General features: G+C 42.8%; 1 protein-coding gene across 4 annotated transcripts in view; it reads right to left on the bottom strand.

Annotated features, from left to right (window-relative positions):
* Positions 1-1647: 1647 nt before the first annotated feature.
* The window catches only part of larp1 (La ribonucleoprotein 1, translational regulator), a 66267-nt gene continuing 42884 nt past the window's right edge, over positions 1648-25030 (bottom strand). For 2 of the 4 annotated variants that reach the window (XM_080013304.1, XM_080013302.1), the window contains 16 exons: positions 20698-20832; positions 20057-20209; positions 17835-17991; positions 17061-17205; positions 16761-16935; positions 16253-16419; positions 15775-15873; positions 14283-14609; positions 11376-11499; positions 8286-8491; positions 7611-7717; positions 6569-6726; positions 4542-4686; positions 4333-4442; positions 4051-4178; positions 1648-2539 (listed from right to left, as the gene is read on the bottom strand). In XM_080013304.1, coding sequence (XP_079869430.1) covers positions 2342-2539; positions 4051-4178; positions 4333-4442; positions 4542-4686; positions 6569-6726; positions 7611-7717; positions 8286-8491; positions 11376-11499; positions 14283-14609; positions 15775-15873; positions 16253-16419; positions 16761-16935; positions 17061-17205; positions 17835-17991; positions 20057-20209; positions 20698-20832 — 2534 coding nt within the window. In that variant the 3' untranslated portion in view covers positions 1648-2341. Of the gene's footprint in view, positions 2540-4050; positions 4179-4332; positions 4443-4541; positions 4687-6568; positions 6727-7610; positions 7718-8285; positions 8492-11375; positions 11500-14282; positions 14610-15774; positions 15874-16252; positions 16420-16754; positions 16936-17060; positions 17206-17834; positions 17992-20056; positions 20210-20697; positions 20833-25030 lie in introns of all 4 variants that reach the window. The other 2 variants (XM_080013303.1, XM_080013301.1) reach the window with 1 other exon arrangement.

Consider the following 25030-nt stretch of genomic DNA (forward strand, 5'->3'; position numbering starts at 1 on the left):
GGCTGCTTAATAGTATTTTTTTCACCTTCTGAAAATGGTGGCTTTAAAATAAACAGAACAAGAACAATTTAAAAAATTAAATAAAATAAAAACATTGATATGACAATTGGACGTCTTTATGTGTGGGAACAATCGACCCGTCCCTCCCTTACAGGGCTCACCAAGTGATGGACAGAGGAACAACAATCATTTGGCTGAATTTGCAGATTTTGTGGTTGGGATGGTGAGGGCAGATCTCACAGAGTCACACAAGACAAATGGTGGAGCTTTGTGAAGATTTTGCGTTCGATTTTTTCTTTTTTTAAACAAATCTTAAATACATAATGTGAATTGAGTGTTTTCAGGCTTTGTAGAAATTATAAGCAACCCCACACGATTGGGATTCGAATGAAATGACGACTGTTCCGACAACAAGAACACTGTGGGTCGAGTGATTTTTTTTTTTTTCCCCCGCTGTGACGTGCAACTGTTACTGATTTCAATGTGAAACTCTAACGTGTTTAAAACTGAGGATGCTTTAGGTTTGGTTTGCATTTTCCCTTTTCTTCAGTGTACCACGTTTGCACACGTTTCCACAAACGAAGACGACACGAGAATAAGATGAAGTCCCCGTCCCTGCGACATCGCTATAGCAACACGGCAAATTGTAAATTAAAAAGCATTAAAAAGGTCATTTTTATAAGACCTTAAAAAAGGTAAAGAGTACGTACACGTGTAAGGCGAATATATCATCTGTCCTATAAACAATAAAACAAGTAGTTTGGGGGGTGTGGGGTGGAGGGGGGTGCTGTCAAAATCACTTCGTTTCATCCGTCAAGTTCACATTTACATCAGTGGAGGAGTGGAAAGAAATAAACCTCAATAAATCACTCTTCTATTTGATATCAATGGTTGGATGCAGATGAGTCTCCTCTTCTGAATGGGGGACAAAATTGAGGGGGGGGGGGGGGGGGGGGGGGGGGGACTGAGCAGAACCAAGAGTGGGAGGCGAAAACCAGTCCGAGTTCACTGGTCGTGGCATTTCCCATCGAGGCAAGATACCGAGGTGTGTGTGTGTGTGTGTGTGTGTGTGTGTGTGTGTGTGTGTGCGCGTGTGTGTGTGTGCGCGTGTGTGTGTGCGTGTGTGTGTGTGCGCGTGTGTGTGTGCGTGTGTGTGTGTGTGGGGTCCCGCCGGGTGTAGTGTCTCTATCCAAGGCAGACCGGTGCTGTAGAGCGATAAGGCCTCGTTTAGCAGCGTCTCGGCTGAGAGCGAGGCTCGGTTCTGCGACGTCCTGGGAGAAAAAAAATAAAATAATAATAATAAAAAAAAAAAAGCACCACAGCACGCCGGGCGGCTTCCATCAGCTGTTGCTGTTTTGATCGTTTGTTTTTGTTTTGTTGTCTTCAAGTCAATCCAGATGGATGATTCCAGTCATTTTGGATGTCGGATGGATGGATGGTTGTGGGGAGGGGGGCGGTGGTGGATGGTGACACACTGTCCGTGGAGGGGTGACGAGATAGAGGGATGACAAAGCTTTTCTAACAGACCGTGTGATACTTGGAAGACTGTTCAAAGAGGTGAGGGAAAGCTCGCCGGGGGGGGGGGGGGGGGGGGTGCGCCCCCTGGTGGCCTCTGCCGGGAGCAACGGCCAATCATATTGTCTGACTCTCCCATGTCGTTGCTGAACAGCAGATGTTAAGGTGGCAAGTTCACAAGTTCTAAGCAGCAAAACCTTTTTATTATTTTTTATTTTAAATAAGGCAACTTTTAATGATCACTTTCCAACTGGGGGGGGGGATGGTACGAGTCCTTTTTTTTGTTGAGACAATTTTGTGTTATATTACAATATGTTGTAATATTTTTGGGGGTGCGCATTTATTAAATTTCTTTTGGTCTCAATATCCAGCCTTAAAAAGAAAAAAGACAAAATATATTTCTGAGTCCCCCCACCCACCTCACCAGCCGGAAAGCAATACGACGAATGAACAGAGATGTGTGCGAGGATTCGTCTTGTCGGTCGGCGGGACAGAGCCAATCAAAAAGAAAGAAACATGGAGGTGTGTCCATGTGGTTCAACTTTGCCAAAAGGAAAAAAAAAAAAAAATCCTGCCGAGTGGGGAAAAATAAAAAATTTCACTGAACAATTTTTCTGTTCGCATAGAACCGAAATGGAAGGCGCAAATTCTGTTTAACTTCATTAAGAAAGCAAAAAAGCAAAAGGCGTATTGTCTGTTTTTTTGTTCCTTCCACCTCTCTCTCAGAAGTTTTTTTGGGGGGGGAAAGTCCTCCCCCCCCCCCACCCCGTGGCACAGGAAGAACGTGGTGGCCTCAGAGTTTCACTTGTTCAGGCAGCGCACCGGGCTACTTGGGGTCCTTGGTGTCCGGTGCGGAGGCGCCTCTCTGGGGTCCACTGCTGCTTTTGGCTTCGTCTCGGGCGGTGGAAGGCCCCGGGCCGGAGCTGGCTTGGCTGTGGGGGCGGCTGGAGGGCAGCGAGGGGTGCCGGCGACGCACTTCCCCACTGGACGAGTGTCTCCTGCGGCCTCCCTCCTCCATGGGGGGCTGGAAGAGAACATCATGGAGGGGCGGGGTGAAGCGAGGTTTTAGGGTTAAAAAAGGTGAAATTAATCACATATTTGTCAAACATATGAAATGATTGATTAAAGGACCAGTGTGTAGGATTTAGTGGCATCTAGCGGTGAGGTTGCAGTTTATAACCAACTGAATACCCCTCCCCTCACCCTCCCCTCCCAAGCGTGTACAGTGGCCGCAGAAAGCACGAAAGGCCCCCTCTAGAGCCAGTGTTTGGTTTGTCCGTTCTGGGCTACTGTAGAAAGTTGGTGGTGCAACAAGGTGGGCTCCGTGGAAGAGGACCCTGTGCAGATATAAAGGGCTCATTCTAAGGTAACAAACAGAACAATTCTTATTCTCATGAGAATTAAAACATACTTATGCACATACTTAAAATATTATACAGTGGTACCTCGACTTACGACTGTAATTCGTTCTATGAGAACAGTCGTATGTTAAAACAGTCGTACGTGGAAGCAATTTTTCCCATATACACCACGCTCATATTTTTCTATGATTTCCTTCTTAGTTTCAATGGGAGTCATTGCCTTTTTCCATCATCCTTCTTCTTAGGACTCATCATGAAGGGTGAAAATAAACAAAATACACAGCACAAACACAGCAAATAGGAAAAAAATATCGATGAGCCACGAACTACGTGCACACACCATGTAGGTCGCCCGCTGACTGACTGCTGACTGACTGCTGACTGGCCGCCGATGCGCCAACTGCAAATTTCCACGCTCGTATCTTGGAGCAGTCGGTCGCAAGTCGATACAAACTTTCGCGACTATCGCCACTCGTACCTTGGATTAGTCGTAAGTAGATGCAGACGTAAGTGGAGGTACCACTGTATTTGATTTTGACAAGTTTGTCCTGCTAGATGCCACTAAATGTTAGACACTGGTGTGTAATGTCTGGTCTGTAATGGGTCTCCCAGGGCTATAAGTCTCTTTACATAAGGCATCCAGAAAATTCCACTGTTTAGACAGTCAAGGACAGAGAAGAACAAAATGACTCCAACATTTTAGAATCAACATTTGGCTGAATTTGAGTATTTTGAGTGGATAGTCAAATGCTGATTTGGTCTGTATGTAATGGTCTCCAGGGTTATTAGTCTCTTTGCATAATATAATCAGACAAAGAAAGAAAAAAGGGTTAAACCGGAGGCTTAAACCGCCGATCATCTTTAAGAAAATTGATGTTGTGGAAAATTAAACTTAACCCTCAAACCGAAAAAAAGTCACAATTAAGAATTTTCTTGAAGAGGAAATGCAGCAAAAACCCTAAGATGAGAATTAGGCAGCTGCTCCTGTTAATTAAAGCTTTAAAACCATTTGTTTGGGTTACTCATGCAATTACAGATATCGTCCAAAAGAAGCACATTTTTGGTAAACCAAGATTCCTTGTGTTCTTTGTGACCCTCCTAAATCCATCCATCAATCAATCAATCAAACAAACACTCGATCCATCCACATTGGAGTGAGGAATGTTTTACTCACATCGACTCTGAAATCTTCCAGACGTTTGAACTTTCTCAGGTGCTCCTGCAGCTTGGGGTCGATTTCCATGTTTTTGGCTTTGGAGTATTTAAGGAAGGCCCAAAACTTCTCCAGACCGTAGAGCTGGCCTGCGGGTGGTCCGAGACAGAAAATCTCAAATTGAGAAAATCTTACTTAAAGAGATTCCCACCGCTCAGAAAATAACTCAAATCAACAGGAAGATCTGAATATATGTTTTTTGACAACATCAATCCAGGAAAAATAGATGAACATGATTCTCACCAGCTTCGTAATCCTTGACGGTCTCCTCCTGGAAGTCCTTGAAGATATCTGGCCTGAACTTCCTCTCCAGGCCGTAGCTGTAGTACCTGAACAAGCACTCCAAACCGTACCTGAGATGCAGAGACAACAAATCAAAAGATTCAATTACTTTTCTTTTTTCCCTTTGTATTTCTGGTTGACGAGTCCTAGTAGAAATATCATTTAAAGACCTATAGCCCTCCTTCCCGTCCTCCACCACCAGCTGCCGGAACTCCTCGTACATCTTCCTGTTGAAGTGATCCCTCAGGAAGAAGGACCAGAAGCGGAACAGCGTGTTCATCTCCTGCGATTGGCCGATTCCCAGCCGCTTCCGCTCTGCGATTGGTTGTGAAAGGAAGAAGAGGCTCAATTGTAAAACATGTTTTTACAAGATGGTCGACGATGATTGTAGTGTTTTCTATCTTTTCAACAACATCAAAAAAAAGGATTGATGGAGGAATTATTTGATAAAAAGCAGGTCAGAGAAGAGAGTTTATCCGAGCCAGAAAAATCAAAGGAACAAATAAATTTAGCGTTTTAAAACGTGTTCAGACATCCAAATATATCATTTCACTGTTTCTCACAATTTTTTCAATGCTACAATTGTCCTAAAATGCTATAATGCCTTGCTATAACCATCTTGTTTTCTCACCCTGGTACACACAGTACACGTACATATACACCGATCAGCCACAACATTAAAACCACCTGCCTAGTATTGTGTAGCTCCCTCTTGTGCCGCCAAAACAGCTCTCACCCGTTGAGGCATGGACTCCACAAGACCTCTGAAGGTGTCCTGTGGTATCTGGCACCAAGACGGTAGCAGCAGATCCTTTAAGTCCTGGAAGTTGTGAGGTGGGGCCCCCGGTCGATCGGGCTTGTTGTTCCAGCACACCCCATGGACGCTCGATCAGATTAAAATTTGGGGAATTTGGAGGCCAAGTCAACACCTTGAACTCTTTGTCATGTTCCTCAAAACTTCCCTGAACAATTTTTGCAGTGTGGCAGGGCCCGTCAGGAAATACTGTTGCCATGAAGTACTTGGTCTGCAACAATGTTAAGGCAGGTGGTACGTGTCAAAGTAACATCCACATGAATGCCAGGACCAAAGCTTTCCCAGAAGAGCATTGCCCAGAGCACCACACTGCCTCCGCCGGCTTGTCTTCTTCCCATAGCTCATCCTGGAGCCATCTCTTCACCAGGTAAACGACGAACACGGCCATTCACATGATGTAAAGATAAATGTGATTCGTCAGACCAGGCCACCTTCCTCCATGGTCCAGTTCTGATGCTCACGTGCCCATTTTAGGCTCTTGGTGATGGACAGGGTGAGCATGGGCACTCTGACTAGTCTGCAACTACGAAGCCCCATACACAGCAAGCTGCGATGCACCGTGTTCTGACACCTTCCTATAGTAGCCAGCGCTCATTTTTTCCAGCAATTTGTGTACAGTAGCTTTTCTATGGGGTTGGACCAGACGGGCTAGAATTCACTCCCCAGACGCATCAATGAGCCTTGGGCCCCCATGACCCCGTAGCCAGTTGTCCTTCCTTGGACCACTTTTGGTCGATACTAACCATTGCATACTGCCAACACCCCACAAGACCTGTCGTTTTTGAGATGCTCTGACCCAGTCGTCTAGCCATCACAATTTGGCCCTTCGCTCAGATCTGCCAAATTGTCGCTCAGATCCTTACACTTGCCCTTTTTTCCTGCTTCCAACACATAAGGTTCAAGAACTGACTGTTCACTTCCACCTCATATATCCCACCCCTTGACAGGTGCCATTGAAACGAGATGAGAAATGTTATTCACTTCACCTGTCAGTGGTTTTAATGTTGTGGCTGATCAGTGTATATATTCATGCATACTTTTTTCATGCACAATTTCCCATTTCTGTCAGAATGTGAAATGTTGATACAGAGTAGGTTTCATTATAACATTTTTAGATATACTATATATTGCCAAATTGTTCTCTTATTGTAAATTATTTTCAGTTTTTTATTTCTATAACTTAATTATTATTGCCGATTTTTTAGGTGTGCTGCTCTAACACCGTAACAATTTTCCTCCAGAGACAAATATGGTATCTGTTTATCTATCCAGCCATCCTATAATAGACAATCACACCTAGGTGGATGTGGATTCCCTGTTATGAATCCCGTGCCGACTACTCTGTCTGCTTAGGGGGAAACAGATTTTGGAGCAGGGATGTACCGTTTAGACAGCGTCGGCGGTATTTGTGGTAGACGTGTTGCGTGAAGCCGTTCTCCTTGAGCAGCTCGTGGGAGGGATGCTGGAACTTGGGCAGCGATTGGGGCGTGCAGCCGATGTTGCCCAGGGCCGGGGTGCCCTCCGAGGGGCTGGCATTGGAGCTGGAGAGTAAGAGGAGAGGAGGAACACATTAGTAACAATACAGTTGCATAGACTAAAAAATTCAGGCTGCCAGGAGAACATTGTTTGCATTTAATCTTTGGTATTATTTGAATTAAGCAGGAAACTCCCATTAAGATGAACAACCACTTGCTGGTCACAATAGGCAGAACAGCGGTTCCATACAATGACACAACAATACAAATAGAAACACAATAAAATATTATTTTAGATTACCTCAGTCCTACATCACTGCTCTGGCCAAATGCAACTTAATTCCGCCCAAGTTGCTATTAACGTAGGATTCAATATGAACAACACATCAATATAAACTTCTTAACTTCAATGTGCAATTCACACTTCATCCCTGTGGGAAAACAGCGGCAGCAACAGTGAAGACAGCTGGGGGGTAATAGGACTAAGTGAAAACAACGACCTTGTTGGATGTTGAGTGTATTTATGGGGAAAGTTTAATTTCTACAGTAAATCCTAAAAGATAGATTCAGATCTGTAGCTCAGCTGTGGCGCCTCTCACTATGTGGAGCAGACTGTTGATGCACAAGACAAAATAAAACTATATTTAACCTCGGGATAAATTCAGGATAATCATATTCATGTCTGACCACGATTTATATATATATATATATATATATATATATATATATATATATATATATATATATATATATATAATTATTTTTTTTATTTTATTTTTTTTTAACTGTACCGACAAAAAAAACAATCCAATTTCAATCTGCTTGGTCCAAAAGAGTCATTGAATCAATTACATTTTAGTACAAGTGAAATGCAGCGCTCTCCTACACACACTTTGAGAGTAACCGCCCACACATCCATAAACAGTATTTCCTGTTTTTGCGTCTCCCACCTGACGGAGGCCGTGCGGGAGCGGTGCTCCCTGGAGTCCATCACCCAGCCCACGTGGCACTCCATGGGGGGATTGGAGCTGTGTCGAGTCTTCCTCTTCCTGGGGGTCTGGAGGGAAAGAGGCAGAGTCACCTCGTTAGTGTTTATATAAGGTCAACCCTGTTGTAATGTGATGAAATTCACAATTATAAAGATAACTTTAAAGCAACTTTAAGCAGTAAACAGCTAACAAAATGAGGTGACCTTGGGCCACTGAACCCAGTCAAGCGTCCGACCAAACGAGTTAAAAAAATGAAATAATCACCATACACTCATGAACAAACCATCACTTCTCTATGTCAAATTCCACAGAAACAAAAAATGGGTCAATGTTGATGGGCCTCTTGAGGCGGTTTCATAAAGATCAGTCAAATAAGATCAATTCAAATGCAACCCCCACCACATATCAATCGCAGATCAATTCGGATAGAGTTCATTTGCCTCAACCCAACTGATTGAAACTCACCTAATTCACATTCTATTCATTTCTAACATTGGCTTAAAATTCAGATTTTACATTTTTAAAATCTCTTAATTTTAAATAAAATAAAATGTATGCTTTGAAAGTATGACATTGCAGAAGGATGAAAATTTCAAGCCTCATATCCTGAGAAATTGTGAGGTGCTCATTGGGTACCTTGGCATCGACTGGCCGGCTCTCCTTCACAACGGGGTAGAAGCGCGGAGTCATGGCGGGGTCCTTCCTGTGGGGCGTGCGGGGGGTGCGGGGTGTGCGGGCACTGCGGAAGGTGGGCGAGTCAGGCACGGTAGTGGGGAGCGAGCGCGCTATGGTGGAGGGTTCCGGGGCACCGAACAGCTTGTTTGCCAAGGCGTCTGTGGGAACTGAAGAGACGTGGGGGAGGAGAGAAAATGAGAACCAGCAGCTGACACCTATCCAAAACCTGGATGGTGTAGGTTATAGGTCTTACATGTAAAGGTTTGAGTCCTGTTTTGCTGAGGTGTGTAGGTGACAGTACTACTAAGTTTCTGCATATCACACTGTTACGGATTATAAGAAGAGGGCGGCAGAAGCTCTCAATCATACATGTTCTACACTACATGTTCCGTGATGACGGTCAGATCTCCGACAGCGATTCTGAATCTGATGTTGATGTTCTGATGTTATCCCGGACTTGGATAAAACTTCGAACAGCGGATTTGTACCTGTATGTGATAATGAAACTGAATATTTTCAAGAACCACTGCAGGAGACTGACGACACCCCTGTTGTTGTTACAACGGAAGAAGTTGATGACGTGATGAAGTCTCTTGAGATTCACAATTCAAATAAGGATCAACCCTCTGCCACAAGATCAGAATTATGTGATAATGCCAAAGACAATACATGCCTGCATGCCGGCACCAAAAGCAGAAACAAGCAGAGCTAAACACACTTATACAATAAAGGAATATAAGTATAACGTCTCCTTTCTTTGTGTCCTCCACGCACAAGTTGCGATGGTTACGACAAACTTTTTTTACTTTCCAACTTTTGTAGCACTGTACTGTAGCTGCTTTTCTTTCCAACAAGACAACCATTCAGAATGCCATTGTTCAAGCTTCTCTATCAACACAAGAGCAATGAAAAGATCGTCCCATTCAGCAGGAAAAGTTGTAGTGTCCACTTGACAATGTGTCAAGTGGCCATGTGTCAAGTGGCCATGGTCCTTCAAGCCATTTGCATTCTGGGATACAGTGCATCCAGAAAGTATTCACACCCCTCACTTTTACCCACATTGTTATCTTACAGCCTTATTTCAAAATGGATTCAATTCACTTTTTTCCTCATCAATCTACACATAATATCCCATAATGACAAAGCAAAAAAGTTTTTTTTATTTATTTTTTTAATTTTTTGCAAATGTATTAAAAATTAAAAAACTGAAATATCGCATGTCAATATGTATTCACACCCTTTACTCAGTACTTTGTTGAAGCACCTTTGGCCGCCATGACAGCCTCCAGTCTTCTCTGGAATGATGCTACAAGCTTGGCACATCTGTATTTGGGGCCTTTCTCCCATTGTTCTCTGCAGATCCTCTCAAACTCTGTCAGGTTAGATGGGGAGCGTCGCAGCACAGCTATTTTCAGGTCTTTCCAGAGATGCTCAATCGGGTTCAAGTCTGGGCTCTGGCTGGGCCACTCAAGGACATTCACAGACTTGTCTCGAAGCCGCTCCTCCTGTGCTTGGGGTCGTTGTCAAGTTGGAAGGTGAACCTTCGCCCCAGTCTGAGTTCCTGAGCGCTCTGGAACAGGCTTTCATCAAGGATCTTTCTGTACTTTGCTCCGTTCATCTTTCCCTCGATCCTGACTTGCCTCCCAGTTCCTGCCGCTGAAAAACATCTCCACAGCATGATGCTGCCACCACCATGCTTCATCGTAGGGATGGAATTAGCCAGGTGATGAGAGGTGCCTGGTTTCTTCCAGACGTGACGCTTGGCATTCAGGCCAAAGAGTTCAATCTTGGTTTCATCAGACCAGAGAATCTTGTTTCTCATGGTCTGAGAGTCCTTTAGGTGCCTTCTGGCAAACTCCCAGCGGGCTGTCATGTGCCATTACTGAGTAGAGGCTTCCGTCTGGCCACTCTACCATAACGGCCTGATTGGTGGAGTGCTGCAGAGATGGTTGTCCTTCTGGAAGGTTCTCCCATCTCCACAGAGGCACGTTGGAGATCTGTCAGAGTGACCATCGGGTTCTTGGTCACCTCCCTGACCAAGGCCCTTCTCCCCCGATTGCTCAGTTTGGCTGGGCAGCCAGCTCTAGGTAAAGTGCTGGAGGTTCCAAACTTCTTCCATTTACGAATGATGGACACCACTGTGCTCTTTGGGACCTTCAATGCTGCAGAAATATTTTAGTACCCTTCCCCACATCTGTGCCTCGATACACTCCTGTCTCGGAGGTCTACAAACAATTCCTTTTTTGCTTTGTCATTATGGGGTATTGTGTGTAGATTGATGAGGGAAAAAAGGGAATTTAATCAATTTTGGTAACATAACAAAATGTGGGGAAAGTGAATACTTTCCAGATGCACTGTAGGTGACTGAATAGAGCTGAGTGGGTGATCATGTGTGCAACCTGAAATGGGCCACTTTCTTAAAACTATCATTGCTATAAAACAAAAAAGGCAGGAGAATCGGAAGGTTAAGAAGTTACAGAATAACAGAGGGGTCATGCTAGTATCGTGAGCATGAACTTAGAATGAAAAAACAAACAAATAAAATTAATTGACCTCCAAATCAAAGGATTAAGTTGATGTATGCATGTTTCATGCATGTTAGAATAATGTTTGAATCGTTAATTAATACAAATGTATTAATTAACGATTCAAACATTATTTCAGTAAAACACGTTCACCATTATCAAATTTAAGGAATGGAGCACTAATTGTCCTTCTAAATGTGTATTTTGTTCTGCAAATCTGGAAACGCTTTCAAAAACTTGAAAGCCTGATTTTTCAGAACTTCAGTTTGCAACACCTTACTCTTTAATATGCCATAGCTTACAGAATATTGGCTTGATTCCGACAAGTGATACATTATTTTGAGTCTCAGATTCTACACTTTTCTATCACCTGGAAAATAAATGAAATGTGACCCTAAAGTATGTGGTGGGCACACATATAACCCTTTCAGGATTAAGGAAGATGTACAAAGATTAAAAAAAAAAAAAAAAAAAGACGTTTGTTTAAACTGAAACATCTAGTGTTATTAAGTGACTTGTTTCTTACTCTGCTGGGGCCGTGGGGGGCCGGGGGGGACTTCCTGGTTGGGGTCGACGGGGGGCTCGGGGGTCAGACAGTCAAACTGTTCCCGGCTGATCAGGTGGACCTTCTTGAAGTTCTCCACCTCTTGCTGCAAAACACAGTTCAGATATTCAACCCCAAGTCAACACAATTCAATACAAAAGAGGGAAATAAATAATTTGACAAACTGTGGTGGAAAAAGTTCCTCGGTCTGATGGCATGATAAAGACTTACTTGAGAATTAAACTCATCCTTTTTGATAATCGTAGTGTTAAAAAAAAAACAAGCTTTGAACTATCCAAAACAAGCCATTTACCCAGAGAAGATTTGGAAAGTTGAAAGGAATAAGGCATTAGAACATCAGGGTATGTATGCTAAGAGACTGAGAACCGGATAAGCACATGAACAAACAACCCACAAAAGCAGTAACCGTAAATGGTAAAATATACAATATAAATAAAACCATAGTATCTTAAGTGAGCATGTGACCTTTTCTGGAAGAGCTTGGACATTGAGATACAGCAGCAGCACATGGCTACCAGAAAAACCTTTTTCATCTTCATGTCGTCTCTCTGCAGCTTGTCCCGTCGACATTGAGCCAAAGCGAAGCGACCACGCAGACACCCCACGGAGCAAACAGCCCAGAGGACCCCTGAACCTTCCTCCACAGCCTTACACAACCAGTCAGAACCAGCTGGACACGCCATTCTGTCACATGCTTTTTTCCAGGTTTTACACCACCATGACATTTCTTCTGTTCGATTGGTCGATTGTTGGGTACGTTGGCGGTCAATCGATTAATGATGTACACAAAATACCATATCGTGCCATATCAAAGCTTTCACACAAGGAAAATAAGAGACAAATGAAAATGAACAACTGCCTTGTTAACGTCTATGGATACATTTAATTTTATTTTTCACTGTTCTGCCAACTTCTACTGCTGTAACATCTGAATTTACCTCTGGGGACTAACAAAGTTGTCTTGTCTTAATGAAACCAACTCTTGCCAATTCTTTAAAACTTAAGCCATAGGGTGAGGTGCCAACTCCTAACAAATCAACATAAACTCTTGTGGAACAGGGAAACCCACACACCAAAAATCTTGAAACTCAAATATGAGTTCTAACTGTAATTAACAGATCGTTTTAAGTTCACAACCCTTGCTACCACCTACACATACCCAACAGAGTCTGGTTCATTGGCTCCAACTTTAAGATGCGAGACACTGTTTGACCTTTGAGTCACCACAACACTGCGTTACTTCAAGTCCCACTCACGCTGTCCTCCATGTTGAACCAGCCGCCCTGAGCGCTTTGAGCGTCCATCTTTTTTGTCCTTGGAAGCCCGACTGCTAGACCCCCCCTCTGACAGGCTGAGGGAAGGGTTTATTTATAAACAACGCCCCGTGTTCCACAGGCCGCTGGATCCGGGCCCGCGAGCACGTGAAGGTCCCACAAAGAGGCACGGCAACAAAAGCTGAGGCCGAACAACAAAGCTTGACTCGTGCGCAGCGGCTTTCTGTGGCCACGGGGGTTCTGTCATATCCAGAAAGCGCTCAGGTCAAAGGACAACGGATCCGTGCATCATCTGGCCTTGGACAGAAACAACTCCAGTTTGACAGCGCACATGAGGTGGAAGCTTTCCGAATCGCCGCCTTGAGTTATGTATCTGTAACGGTCGATTTGTGATTCTCAATTAAACAGCTGTTTCCAGGCAGAAAAGAAAGAGGGGTCAGGAACTAGTTTTTTAAAATTAGCATCCATTAGGCTTGGGCACATTTACGATTAAATCGTCAAGCGACTCCATCGATTTTGATTGACATTGATAAAAATTCTTTATATCCACCAGGAGAAATCCGAGCATTAACAGTGTAAGTGCTGTTTACCGAGTTCTGAAACTGGAGCGGAGAGCGAGAGAGGTGAAGAAGGAGAGAGGAGGAGAGGGGAAGAGGGAAGAGGAGGTGGAGGCTCGGCTTGATTGTGCAAAATTCCCATCGCCGATCTCTGGGGGACAGCGATGGGCGATACACAATTTTATCAGGGGAGGGGGGGCTGCACTTAAACCGTTTCAAAGCTCGGATTTTTCCTGGCAGATAAAAACATGAAAAAACATCTGTCATCAATGTCAATTGCAAATGATGGAGCCAATTGCCGATAGAATGATTCAATCACCGACAGACGATTGAGAGAGAAAGATTGAGATTTATTTTATTTCCTTAGTTTCTTACTTCTATGGAAGATGAAAAACCTAACTCGGATAGGAGGCTTTTTTTTGTATTTCTCCTCGAGACAGAGGTGCACCGTGTACACGCCGGTTCCCGACTCCCGTGACTGTGTTTTTATTTTAGATCTATTTATTTTCATTTGTTCCCTACATGTATGAAATTTGAATACATTCTGAAACAACACATTCCATCCCGTTCCAAAAAACCTGTGCGGCCCCACTCTCCCGACAGTGGGGACGCATGTCTCCCCATTGCTTTCCATTGCTATGGGACTTCATTTGGTAAATGGCTGTTTTTGTGTAAATACTTTACTTGTAAATCCTACACTTCTGTAACAGAGACGGCATTTTCCACATTACATTACGTTCTATGCACGTGAATCGATAAAGCAGCATAAGTGAGCACAAAACGAAGCCACAACAACAAATCCATCGATCAGGTAGCAAACTTTGGAGAAAATAGGGGAGATTCAGAGCAAACAACAGGATAAACTGGCATGTTGAAAAACAAAAAAAAAAAGATGATCTGATGGATTGACCCTCAAAATTTAGTTCTTTCAAATTTGTTTGTACCAAATGTTAAAAAAGGGTTAATTGGAGAGATTATTACCCACTCATGTTTGAACTGTGTGAAAATAATGACACTTTGACATTGAGTGACCTCACCTTGATGGTGGCATACTCGGGTTCAAAGGTGTCGTCCCACAGGTCCTGCTCGTAGTAGAAGAGCCCATCGTTGATCACCTTAACCAGCTCGCAGGTGAGCTTGGAGCGCGACACGTGATGCCCCGTGCGGTCGCCCCCTGGGTGCTTTCGCAGGTAGGGCGGTGTCTGTGTCACTATCAGGATCTTATTGACGTCGTGGTCGTCGATCTCGCCGTCTGTGTCTTCATCCGACCAGTCGGTGAAGGTGTTGCGGCGGCCGTCCATCTGCTCCATCTCCTCGTCGAACATGAAGTCCAGCTCCTCCGGCTCGTCCTGCTCCGCCCCCTCCTGGACGCATACGGACGGTGCATTTACATTTACCTTCAGGTTTTCCCACTACACACTACTTTATACCATTTCATTTTTTAATCCAACATTTAGAGTCTTACACTTTTTTTAAATCTATAAAAAGCACGTTTTATATTGTTCCATCTTTGAATGCGTGTCTGCACAAGAATCATAGTTGTCATAATAAATAATAAAAATCACCCATATTTGTATAGCACCTTTCATACACAACCCAAACACAATTAATACAAATAGGTAAATGTTAGACAAATTTTCAGATTTGGGTAATCGATTTAGACCTTGGAGGATCATGAACATTCCTCAGCGAATGATTTTCCAATCCTTATTAATCTTCACAGTAGTTGAGGCCAGATGGATTCCCTATCAGTCCTCAGTCAATGATTTATCTTGAATTCCCAAGTAATTCTCAAATAACTCTCACAATAGATCATTAAATTATTTTAGGACCCCTTCTCAACAAATTAGGCCCTGTCCACACAAATACGGATATTTTTCTAAACTAACATTTTAATTTTCTAAGTTTTGGCCTGCCATCCACAGGTGAACAGTGTTTTAGGTTACTAAAACAGAGATTTTTTAAAATGCCTGCTTAAGTGCAGATATTTAAAAACTACAGTTTCTGTATATCCATGTGAACAGGTGAAACAGAGCATTTGGGGAAACTATGACGTCACAACTCACTTTGCGCATGCCGATTGTTGCTTTGTGTAATGAGCATGCGCCTGAAAAACCAGGAACAATGGGTGATATATACAGGTTTGTTTATGTTTGGTTAGCACTGCTAGGTCTACTTACAAGTTTACAACTTAACTTAGCATTAATGCAACTGCACCACTTAATCGGCACGCAAAGGCAAGAGAAAAATATCCGTATTAGTGTGGACAGGGCCTTAATCTTGACGGCACAGTCACCATCGTGGTGGCGCTTGTAAAATTTGGAAACAAAACTGTGACGCAGAGTGCAATATCAAACATTTCAGATATTGTGGAAAACCACTCTAATACTCAGTGTTAGCCAATACTTAAGGCTTAGGACTCTGCAGCAAAGACATGTTTTCTTTTTGTCTCTACTAGATGAGATTAGAACCCTAGTTGGACTTTTTTGGTGTGAAAAAAACAAAGCCAAATGACCATCACCAATGTACCTTGTTGACGGCAGAGGCAGGGGAGGGCGAGGTGCTGGCCAGGGGCAAGGGGGAACGAATCAATTCTTCTTTGTCTTTCTGCTGCTGCAACGAGGGGGTCTGCGTCAGTCAAGCGACGGCAGCCAGATAAGGAAGGGATGAGGCGAAGGGAAGAGGAAGGATGGAAGATGCAGAGGTGGACAATAAAAAATGGAGTGAAGAGAAAGAAGTGTCAAAATAAATAGGCATGAAGATTGCGAAGCTGAAATGAATGAACTCGGTGACTTTCAAACAAAATAGGGAAAAATGTGGCATGCTGAAACCAAATGGGACATTTGCGGCATCGCAGTGATCACATGGTGTAAGGATCAGGGAAATAGTGGATCATCATAAATGTGCACACACATGCACGCCTAATATCTCAAGCAAACAAATGCAGAAGCTTAAGGGAACGACTGTCCTGAGTGATACGCCATCACGTTTCTTTTTCTCTACTGACCTTGGGTCTGGCTGGGGAGGGTCTGGGCCTCTTCTTCACCTCGATCCAGGACTCCGAGTCCAGATCCGGGAGGCTGGCGGAGAGGCCCTTGGGCATGGTCTTCAGGTTGGAGATGTCTGCTTCCATCTTGGCTTGCTGCTGCCCTGACATGGAGGCCCCAGTGGAGCCTGGAGGAGGAAGATGATTTAATTTCAGTAAAATTCACAGGGATTCAGACCGACTTTTCAAATGTTGGTCGTTAAGAACACTGGGCTACAGAGGGCGCTAGAGAGACCCATTCAACTTCCAAAGGCTTCTACATTTAGCTTGTTTTGCAGGGTTAAAATGACAGCTTTCACAACATCTGTACGCTAATGAATCATGCAACTGTCATTCAAACCAGGGATTAAGAAAAATACATTTATTTTCATCAAGTTCCATGGGAAAGTTGAGTGGCTACTGCTGACATTTAGTTTCTCCATCATTGAAGGCAATACTTTAAAGAGCATGAACAAGCCATTACGTTTACCCAGGGGCTGATCGGTCAGCTGTCTGGGGACGAACTCGGGGCAGTTGATGAGCTGGGAGAAGTCGGTCTGAGTGTGGTCAGGCATGTTCAGGCCAGGCAGCGGCCATTTTTCTGGCTCGACCTTGCAGCGGATCTTCATGTTGATCACCTCCACCTCCTTGCTGTCTTTTAAAGCCTGGTGGAAGAGGGCAGAGATTAATGAGCAGCATTAATCTCCGCCCCCTTCCACATGCTTGATGTAGAACGGCACGTATACTACGCAATGCAACGGAACAGTTAGAGGTGGCCCGGTTTCTTTACCTCCAGGATGAGGTTCAGGTCGGTGGTGAGCGCCTGGACCCTGTGGAAGCTGGCGATGAGTCCAATTGGTAGGAAGCCTTCGTCGTCCATCTTCCTCCTCAGGAAGAAGTCGCGCTCCAAGTTGTCCTGGCTGAAGTAGTACTCGCTTTCAGAGGTAGAGACGAGTGGACAGAAATTACTAGTCGCATCTTCTGCTGTCATTCCCTCCCCAGGGCCTTTAATCAACTACAGGTAGATATTTCAACACTGAGGTGACATTGGAACACGCAGGCAGAGATTGTCTGCCTTCAGTCAGTCAGTCCAAATTGACGCTAAACCTGTAGTGGTTCTCAATGGGGGGGTCCCGAGCAAAATGAACCTCAACATTATTTCATTTACAAGATGTTAGCTCTATTAGAGAATGTACCAATCATATCTAACTCCCAGAGACTAAATCTTATCAAATGGGGTCTGTGGCATAATGCGTGTCAAATTGGGGGTGCATGATATGAAAAAGGCTGAGAACCACTGGATTAGAGCATGAGAAGGGACTAAAACTCTAACGTTGCCCCCGAAAACCTCAGGTACAAAGCCCAAGCCTGTGCAGAGACGTCCATTTTGGAAAACCCCCACACCCTGCCATCTCAATCCCTTAGGTTGAAACCACCAGAGCACGCTTGTGTTCAAACAAATACCTTCTTTCTTTGACTTTAGAAAAGGGGTTTGGTTTTCCATTTGGATATTTGAGGGATTCCTTTATTCCACGTTTCCTTGTGAGAGGGAAAGCAAACTCACATCTGCCTCTTGATGTAGTCCTTTAGCAGGTCCTGGTCCACAGAGTACAGGTCGTTGCTGCTCATGTTGTCGTAGTAGTACGTCACCGTGCTGTTGAACTTCTGGCCGTAGGCGCCGTCTTTCATGTCGTAGTTCTTGTAGCCGTAGTCATAGTGACCTGGGTGGGACAGACAGCCAGGGCGGTCAGTTTCAAAGGGCAGCTTTGTGGTAAATCAACTATACAGATCGCCCAGTCTCAGACAGAGCTGAGACTGGGCGATGACTGGACCTTTGGAGTAAAACTTGAAATATCAGTTGGGGTCAACATATGCTTTTGACTGCCGTGGCAAAATGTCTCTAAGAAGAGACAGAAAGTCCCCAATTGATTGTAGCGCACCCACCCACACACACACACACACACACACACACACACACACACACACACACACACACACACACACACACACACACACACACACACACACCTCTACTAAATGCTACTTATCTCTTGAGAAGGTTTAGCTCTGATTGTGATATACTGTTGGTTTGATACCACTGACAAAATGTACCGCTTGTAAGTCGCTTTGAACAATAGAGTCCGCTAAACGATGTTATGTAATGTAAAGGGACACAGGAAAGACTATTGGATCCTGCCAAAACCAACAGGCCTCGGGGAAACGAGCCTCCCCTCTCGCTCCGTCCTCAGCCGCCAGCGCACCAAGGCCTCATCTGACACAAACGAAGTTCTTGTTATTCCACAGCTTTTCATTTCCTCCCCCTTTTGGCCCTGTCGCTTTACAGTACCACACAGTGCTCAGAAAAAAGGCCACAGCCTGAAATCAGGGTTATGGAGTCATGAGTCAGACCAGAGGCACGTTTGTTTAGACTTTAACTTCACCAGGCGAGCGATGCCCGTGCTACAGTGAGACTGGGGACTAGGGCCTGTTTGGTTCTACATTAGCTCCAATTTCTTATTCCCATTGAGAAATATCTAAAGGTAAGATTTTTCACACCACACTGATGATTCTAGGAATCCTAAGAATGCTGTCCAAACATTCTGGTTTCTGGTCCTCCATCGCTTTATTCGGCAAAACCTTGTGTACCAATCAAGTCAATTGCAATAGGTATCACATTAAGCACTTTGTGATTTAATTGACTTGGAGGCAGGATCATCATTAACTCTAAAGATGAAAACATTCCCAGTTCAAGAGAGTTTTGGGGGTTTTGCTTGGACTACAAAAACATCTTCTACAAGTTTAACGCACCCACAGGAAATCGAACTAACAGTACTCAAAAATGTTACCGTAGTCTTATTTGGAGTAAAAAAAATCTACTCTTAATGCATTTATAATGTGGGAAAACATTTTTTCCAAACTCACTGGTCAGATGCGTGACTTGTATGTTTGAATTGATTAAATGCTGAGATCAGAGGTGTGTATGTTCTCTCCATTGATGTTCAGTCAGAGAAGAGACATGAAGAACTCATCACATCTACAGCAGGTGTGTCTACTCAATTGGCCTATTTTATAATTTAACTTACTATTACATGGTGTTATTGCCAGTACAATGCATTACAATTCTCTCTGCACTTCTCTCTCTGTGAGTGAGGGCTTGGCAAACAGATGTTTTGTAACTTGAAGCTGTCACAGGACATTTTGTCAAAAATTTGTTTAAAAATGGGTGTATTACATGTTGATTTTGATTGCATCAAAATAGATTCTTGTGGATTGGTCCTTAAAATTGTTTAGTGTAAAACGATTAAGATGAGTCGCTTCATTAAATCTTAAATTATATTAAATCTAAAATGGACCAAACGTTCACTCCAACCGAGGCAGCCGTACCAAATCTAACAACGCAAGCCTTTCCATTTGGCAGCGGAGAAAGCCGCAAAATTAGAGTTTTTGGGAAATCTGCCAGTTTTCAGCATGATCGGCCATGACCGATGGCTGGCCTATTTAAACTTTTGGACAAAATGTAAGTTATTTAATAAGTTATTTAATAGTCAATGTATTATTATGAACATATAATTGAATTTGCCATTAAATAAAAGTTACAAAAACGTTTGTGTATGCTGTCAATTATAGTTCTTAGAAAGAAAGAAAATCAGAATTGGCCAAAATCAGAATCGGCAGATCAGACGGCCAAGAAAATTGCAATCGGTGCATATCTATAAAAAATAAATAATAATGCTTTCAGGTGTTTCCTTTAGTGTGTGTGTGTATATATATATTTATACCACATACCTCTACTGCCGCCTCTGCCTCGACCTCGGCCCCGGCCTCTGCCGCGTCCGCGACCTCTGAAGCCGCCGCGGAACGGCGCGCCCTCGCTCTTCACACTTGACACCTCGTCGTGGTCGTCCCGCCACTCGCGCTCGTATTTCTGACTGTGCCAGTCTAGCAGACGGACAGACATACAGAGAGTGAGCGAGACAGACAGGTGAGCAGGTTAAGAGCTTCACAACCACCTATGTGTAGACCTCTAAACCAAGATGGTAAACGTAAAAGTAAACAATGATATTGACGCTGTAGCTTGATATTCTTGAGACTGGGCAAAATATGCAAACAATACATAACAGATTAAACAAGCTTGTCGATGGTGCAAATTTCATTTTATTATTTAAAACAAATTCGGTCAATCAGAATACAGTTTTGAGGCCATGTCTAAGTGTGTTTGGATGCTGAGATCAGGTGTGGTATGTCCTCTGCATTGTTTTTCAGGTAGAGTTTTGATGAATAATCAATAGAATTAACAGATTTGACCATTTTATGATAAAAAAGAAGGCAATTTCTAGCTCCTGCTACATCTAGACCCGTATATACTAGCAGTGCTCTCAGGAGATTTGGGAGTTAAGTGATCTGGAACGACGGCATCACATACTGACCTCTGAGGTCGTTCCTGGTGTTGGGGGGCATGCGGGGGTTCTCGTTCTGCCTGCTGTTGTTCCTGGAGGCCGAGCGCTCCCTGGGGCCCTCCGACTTCACCTCGATCATCAGCGGGACCCACTTGTGTTTGGGGCCTGTTGGGCAGAAACATCGAGACCCAACTTTAGAAAAATGAACCACATCAGAGTATCCGCTACAAAAACTCGGTACCAGTCAACGTGTCCTGGAATATTTAAATTTCCCGTTTAAGTGGGAGAGATTCCGGTATTGAGCTTAAAAACAATTGATAAGCAGGCTATATAAACAATGACATCAATGCATGGAGATTTATAATATTTTTTATTGAATATTAAAAATAAGTCCCGTCAGTTAGTGCCATTTTAAAAATAAATAAATAACAATTACAAATATTACTACTTGAAATCAAATAATTTCCGTTCGTGAACAAAAAGTAACAAGTGCAAATACTTTAACATTTCACAAAAAAAATATTTTGATCAAACACAAAATAAATATGCCAAGTAGATTTTATTAAATAATGAAGTTTGTGGTGTTGTCTGCCTTTGTTGGGACGTCCCGTCGACATATTGGACATTCATTACACAATGAATATTTACCGTCTGCTTTCAGTCGGAAGTTAAATATAAAAAGAAATAAAAACACACCTAAACTATGGATGTTTATGTCCCAACGACACAAACATGCTGCAGCTGTGTCCGCTCCGTGTTTGTGTCTATTGTGTTTACAAGGCAACCTGTCCACGAGGGAGGGGGCGGGGCGGGGCTTAGTTCTATATCGACAAAAGGTGATTGGTCAGAGGTAAAGCTTTCAGATCAGCTTTAGATCGTCCAAACTGATTGGCTTCCCGTTGCAACTTGCCAAGCATAGAAATGAAAAGATGATATGAGGAATTATTTTCACCGGACATTATGACCGGAGAGATTTAAATATTTCTGACATAAACAAATTTTCCCGGTGAAATACCGGCAATTACTGGATAACGGAAACTCTGAATTGCACATTATCCTACTATATCAAACTCTCCACTGGATAAAATGCATAATGACAGCATCCAAGATGGCACCATCTCAGTCCACGTCAGTGTTAAGTGTCGTCTGTTTTTACTAACAAGTCTTATTTTTTTTCAACATTCATACTGAAGCAAAGCAAAGTATTTACATAGTGCATATGTGAACCTCATTTTTTGAAGAGTATGAGAATCTCTTTCCTGGACCATCTAATTGAGACATAAACTGCTCCGATTCTCTGAATCTAGGTCTCCACCTGGACACGGCACCGCATCTCCTCCTCCCCTCTAGCCATCTCCACTGCTCTGCCTGCGGCCTGCTGTGCACTCACATACACATTCTCTGGACAGAGACAATGGTGTTTGTGATTTTACTTTGTGCGTTGTCTGTGTGGCACTTACGAGCAAGCGATCATTTCTGGGTGAGTACATCTAACAATGTGTATTGTTCGGTGGACATTGCTTATGGATGCACTTGCTCTACGGCTGTTGTACAATCCGTGCAAACCCAGAAGTGGTTGGTACAGGACATGAACTTATAATGGAATTTACCTAGAGACTTAAACCTTACACCGCCTTCAGACTTTAAATAACTACTTTGCACTCAATGAGAGATTTCGTTCAGATTTAACGTTTGAAATGTCTAAGGAATCGTCATGTAAATTTGCTAAACAGAGTTGGTTGATTGCTTTACTATTATAAATATCTGATAATGTGCTACATAACCGTGGCCCTGGGTTGCTGTGTATTCAGACCCCAACTGATTTTAAATTTGTCTGGTCTAAATATTGTTCATCTCAATGTGCGCAGCTTGTTATCCAAAATGGGTATGATAAGAATATAGGTTAAATAAACAGATGCAGACATTGTTGAAATATCAAACTTGGCTGACAAAATCAGTTATTGATAAAGATATTAACATGGATGGATACAATGTTTATCCTGCTGACAGACCAAAGAAAAGTGGCGGTGTTGCTATTTATGTGAAATCAAAATGTCATGTCAGGGTAGTTCTGTCTGAATCTGCAAGCATTTGGAATTTCTGGCAGTGAATGTGGAAATTGCTAAGGGCATCTATGTAGTGTGTCAAGGCCTCCATCTGCCTTAAACGATGCGTTGCAGTCTTTGATGCACCTTTTATCTAGACTAAATGCTAGCAAAATTGTTTTAGCAGGTCATCTTAATCGGGATTGACTTAAGCCAGTATCTGACAATCTAAAATATTTTTCTGATTCCGTAAATCTTAATCAATCTTAATTCACACATTCGTCCAAATCTTAAATGCACTGAGAAGTCCACCTTAATTGATTTGATTCTGATTAATGTTCCTCATGAATTCTCAGCTGTGTTTTTTGCAATGACCTAAGTGACCATTGGGTTGTTGTTGCTATCAGGAACACTAAGGCCCTAAATTTAAAAACACACGTCATTTGTAAAAGGAATCTTAAATATTTTAATGAACAGGGGTTTTATCACTGAAGGTGTAAAAGGTGGTAAATAACATTTCTGTTGCACTTGACAAGAAGCAACATTGCACATGACTCTTTAATTGATCTATCCAAAGCTTTTGACACAGTTGACTGTGATGTTATAAAAGTTTTGACTTCCTAACTCAGGACTTTCGGTGCAAGCAGTCGCTTGGTTCTCAAGCTACCGTTGTTATAGCTCTCAGTGCATTAGATATGATGGTCTATGTTCTGATATTGTGTTCGTCTACTGGTGGGTACCCCAGGGCTCTATATGAGGTCCTCTTTTATTTACTATTTATCCGGATCAAAATGTGTCAGCTGCTATTTTATTTTTATGATGATGACACTGTTACCGATACTGCTGTGCCTCAACTCTTGTACAGGCCATTGAATACTTGCAAAATGCTTTTCTTGTCCAAAATACCCTTCTTCAGCTGGAACTCGTTCTAAATATAGATAAGACCAAACTTATGTTGTTTACCAACTCTGGGAATAGGCCAAAAAATATCCCTTCGGTGGCCACTCTTAAGGGAAGAGAAATAGAGGTTGTTAACGCCTATAAATACCTGGGTATTTTTATTGATGACTCCCTCACTTTTAAGCCACATGTGCAGTACCTGGTGAAAAAGCTGAGGCTAAAACTGAGTTTTTATTTTCTAAAAAAATTGTGTTTTATCTTTACGTAAAGAGACTTGTTGCCGCCACTATCTGTGTTGGTGATCAATGGTGATCTTTTATATATATATGCATACCTCTGCTTATTGTATTCATATTGTGATTCCTTGAGGTTCATGTGTTTCCGTTCTCTGGACTTCTTTATGCTGTTGTATTCAGTACCAAATGCCCGTACGGAAATTGGAAAAATGTCATTTGTATATTCTGCACCCTCAGCATTATACGTTGCAGAATGAAACTCAACTAATTATTCGTATTCAATGTTTTCATCCAAAGTGATAACAATTAAAGGCAGATTCCTTAAGATGTCAATGTTTATAATTTACCTGGTTACGAAATTGACCCCTGGAAATGTCTCTCTTTAAAACTGAGTTCCCTATGCTTGTTTTTTTTTTTTGTTATTTTTTTATTTTGTCTCCTTTTGGTTAAATAAAAAATAAATGCATCAAACCAGAAAGACAAAAAGTGAACAACTGTTGAAATCCTAGTTTTCCACAGTTTGTAGAGACAGTCAGGGTCAAATTGTTGGCCACACAATGACAACTTCTATCGCCTCATTTTGCCATGTTGGCTCATAAATGTAGATAGTGGCCAACCAGTTAAATAACTTTGCTAGCTTTGGGAAACAAATATAATCACATATTCTGCCAGAGTTGTGAAACCCTATGTGACTCAACAACACTGGTATTACACTTTATGTTGTACAGTGCAGTTCCTCTGGGAACCACCAGGCAGAGCCAGTCTTCTGTGTGGGGAAAGACAGAGGAAACAACTGCAAGAATTAAATGACGTGGCCTTGCGCTTATCTGCTGACTGTAACTAAACAGAGCAGAGTGAAAAAAAATACAGATAATGAGAGAGCAAGAGGGAGAGACTGTAAAAGTGAAGAGAAAAACACTTCACTTTTTCACTCCCTTTCTCCCACCTAGGAGAAACCAACCATCTTGTGAAGGTCAGAAAACTTCCTCCTACTCTCTACCGACCGTAAATCAAGCCTTTTAATGTTGCCAAAACACCTCCTCATTACAACTGGGTGATTTGCTGTGGGCTTAAAAGTGACACTTTTTCGGATTTTTCGAAATCTTTACTTACCTGAATGTAATGTTTATCGTAAAAAAAAATATTTTCACTACAATAACATCAGAGATTCTCCAGAGCGAA

This window comes from Zeus faber (assembly GCF_960531495.2).
Source record: "Zeus faber genome assembly, chromosome: 14".
NCBI lineage: Eukaryota > Metazoa > Chordata > Actinopteri > Zeiformes > Zeidae > Zeus > Zeus faber.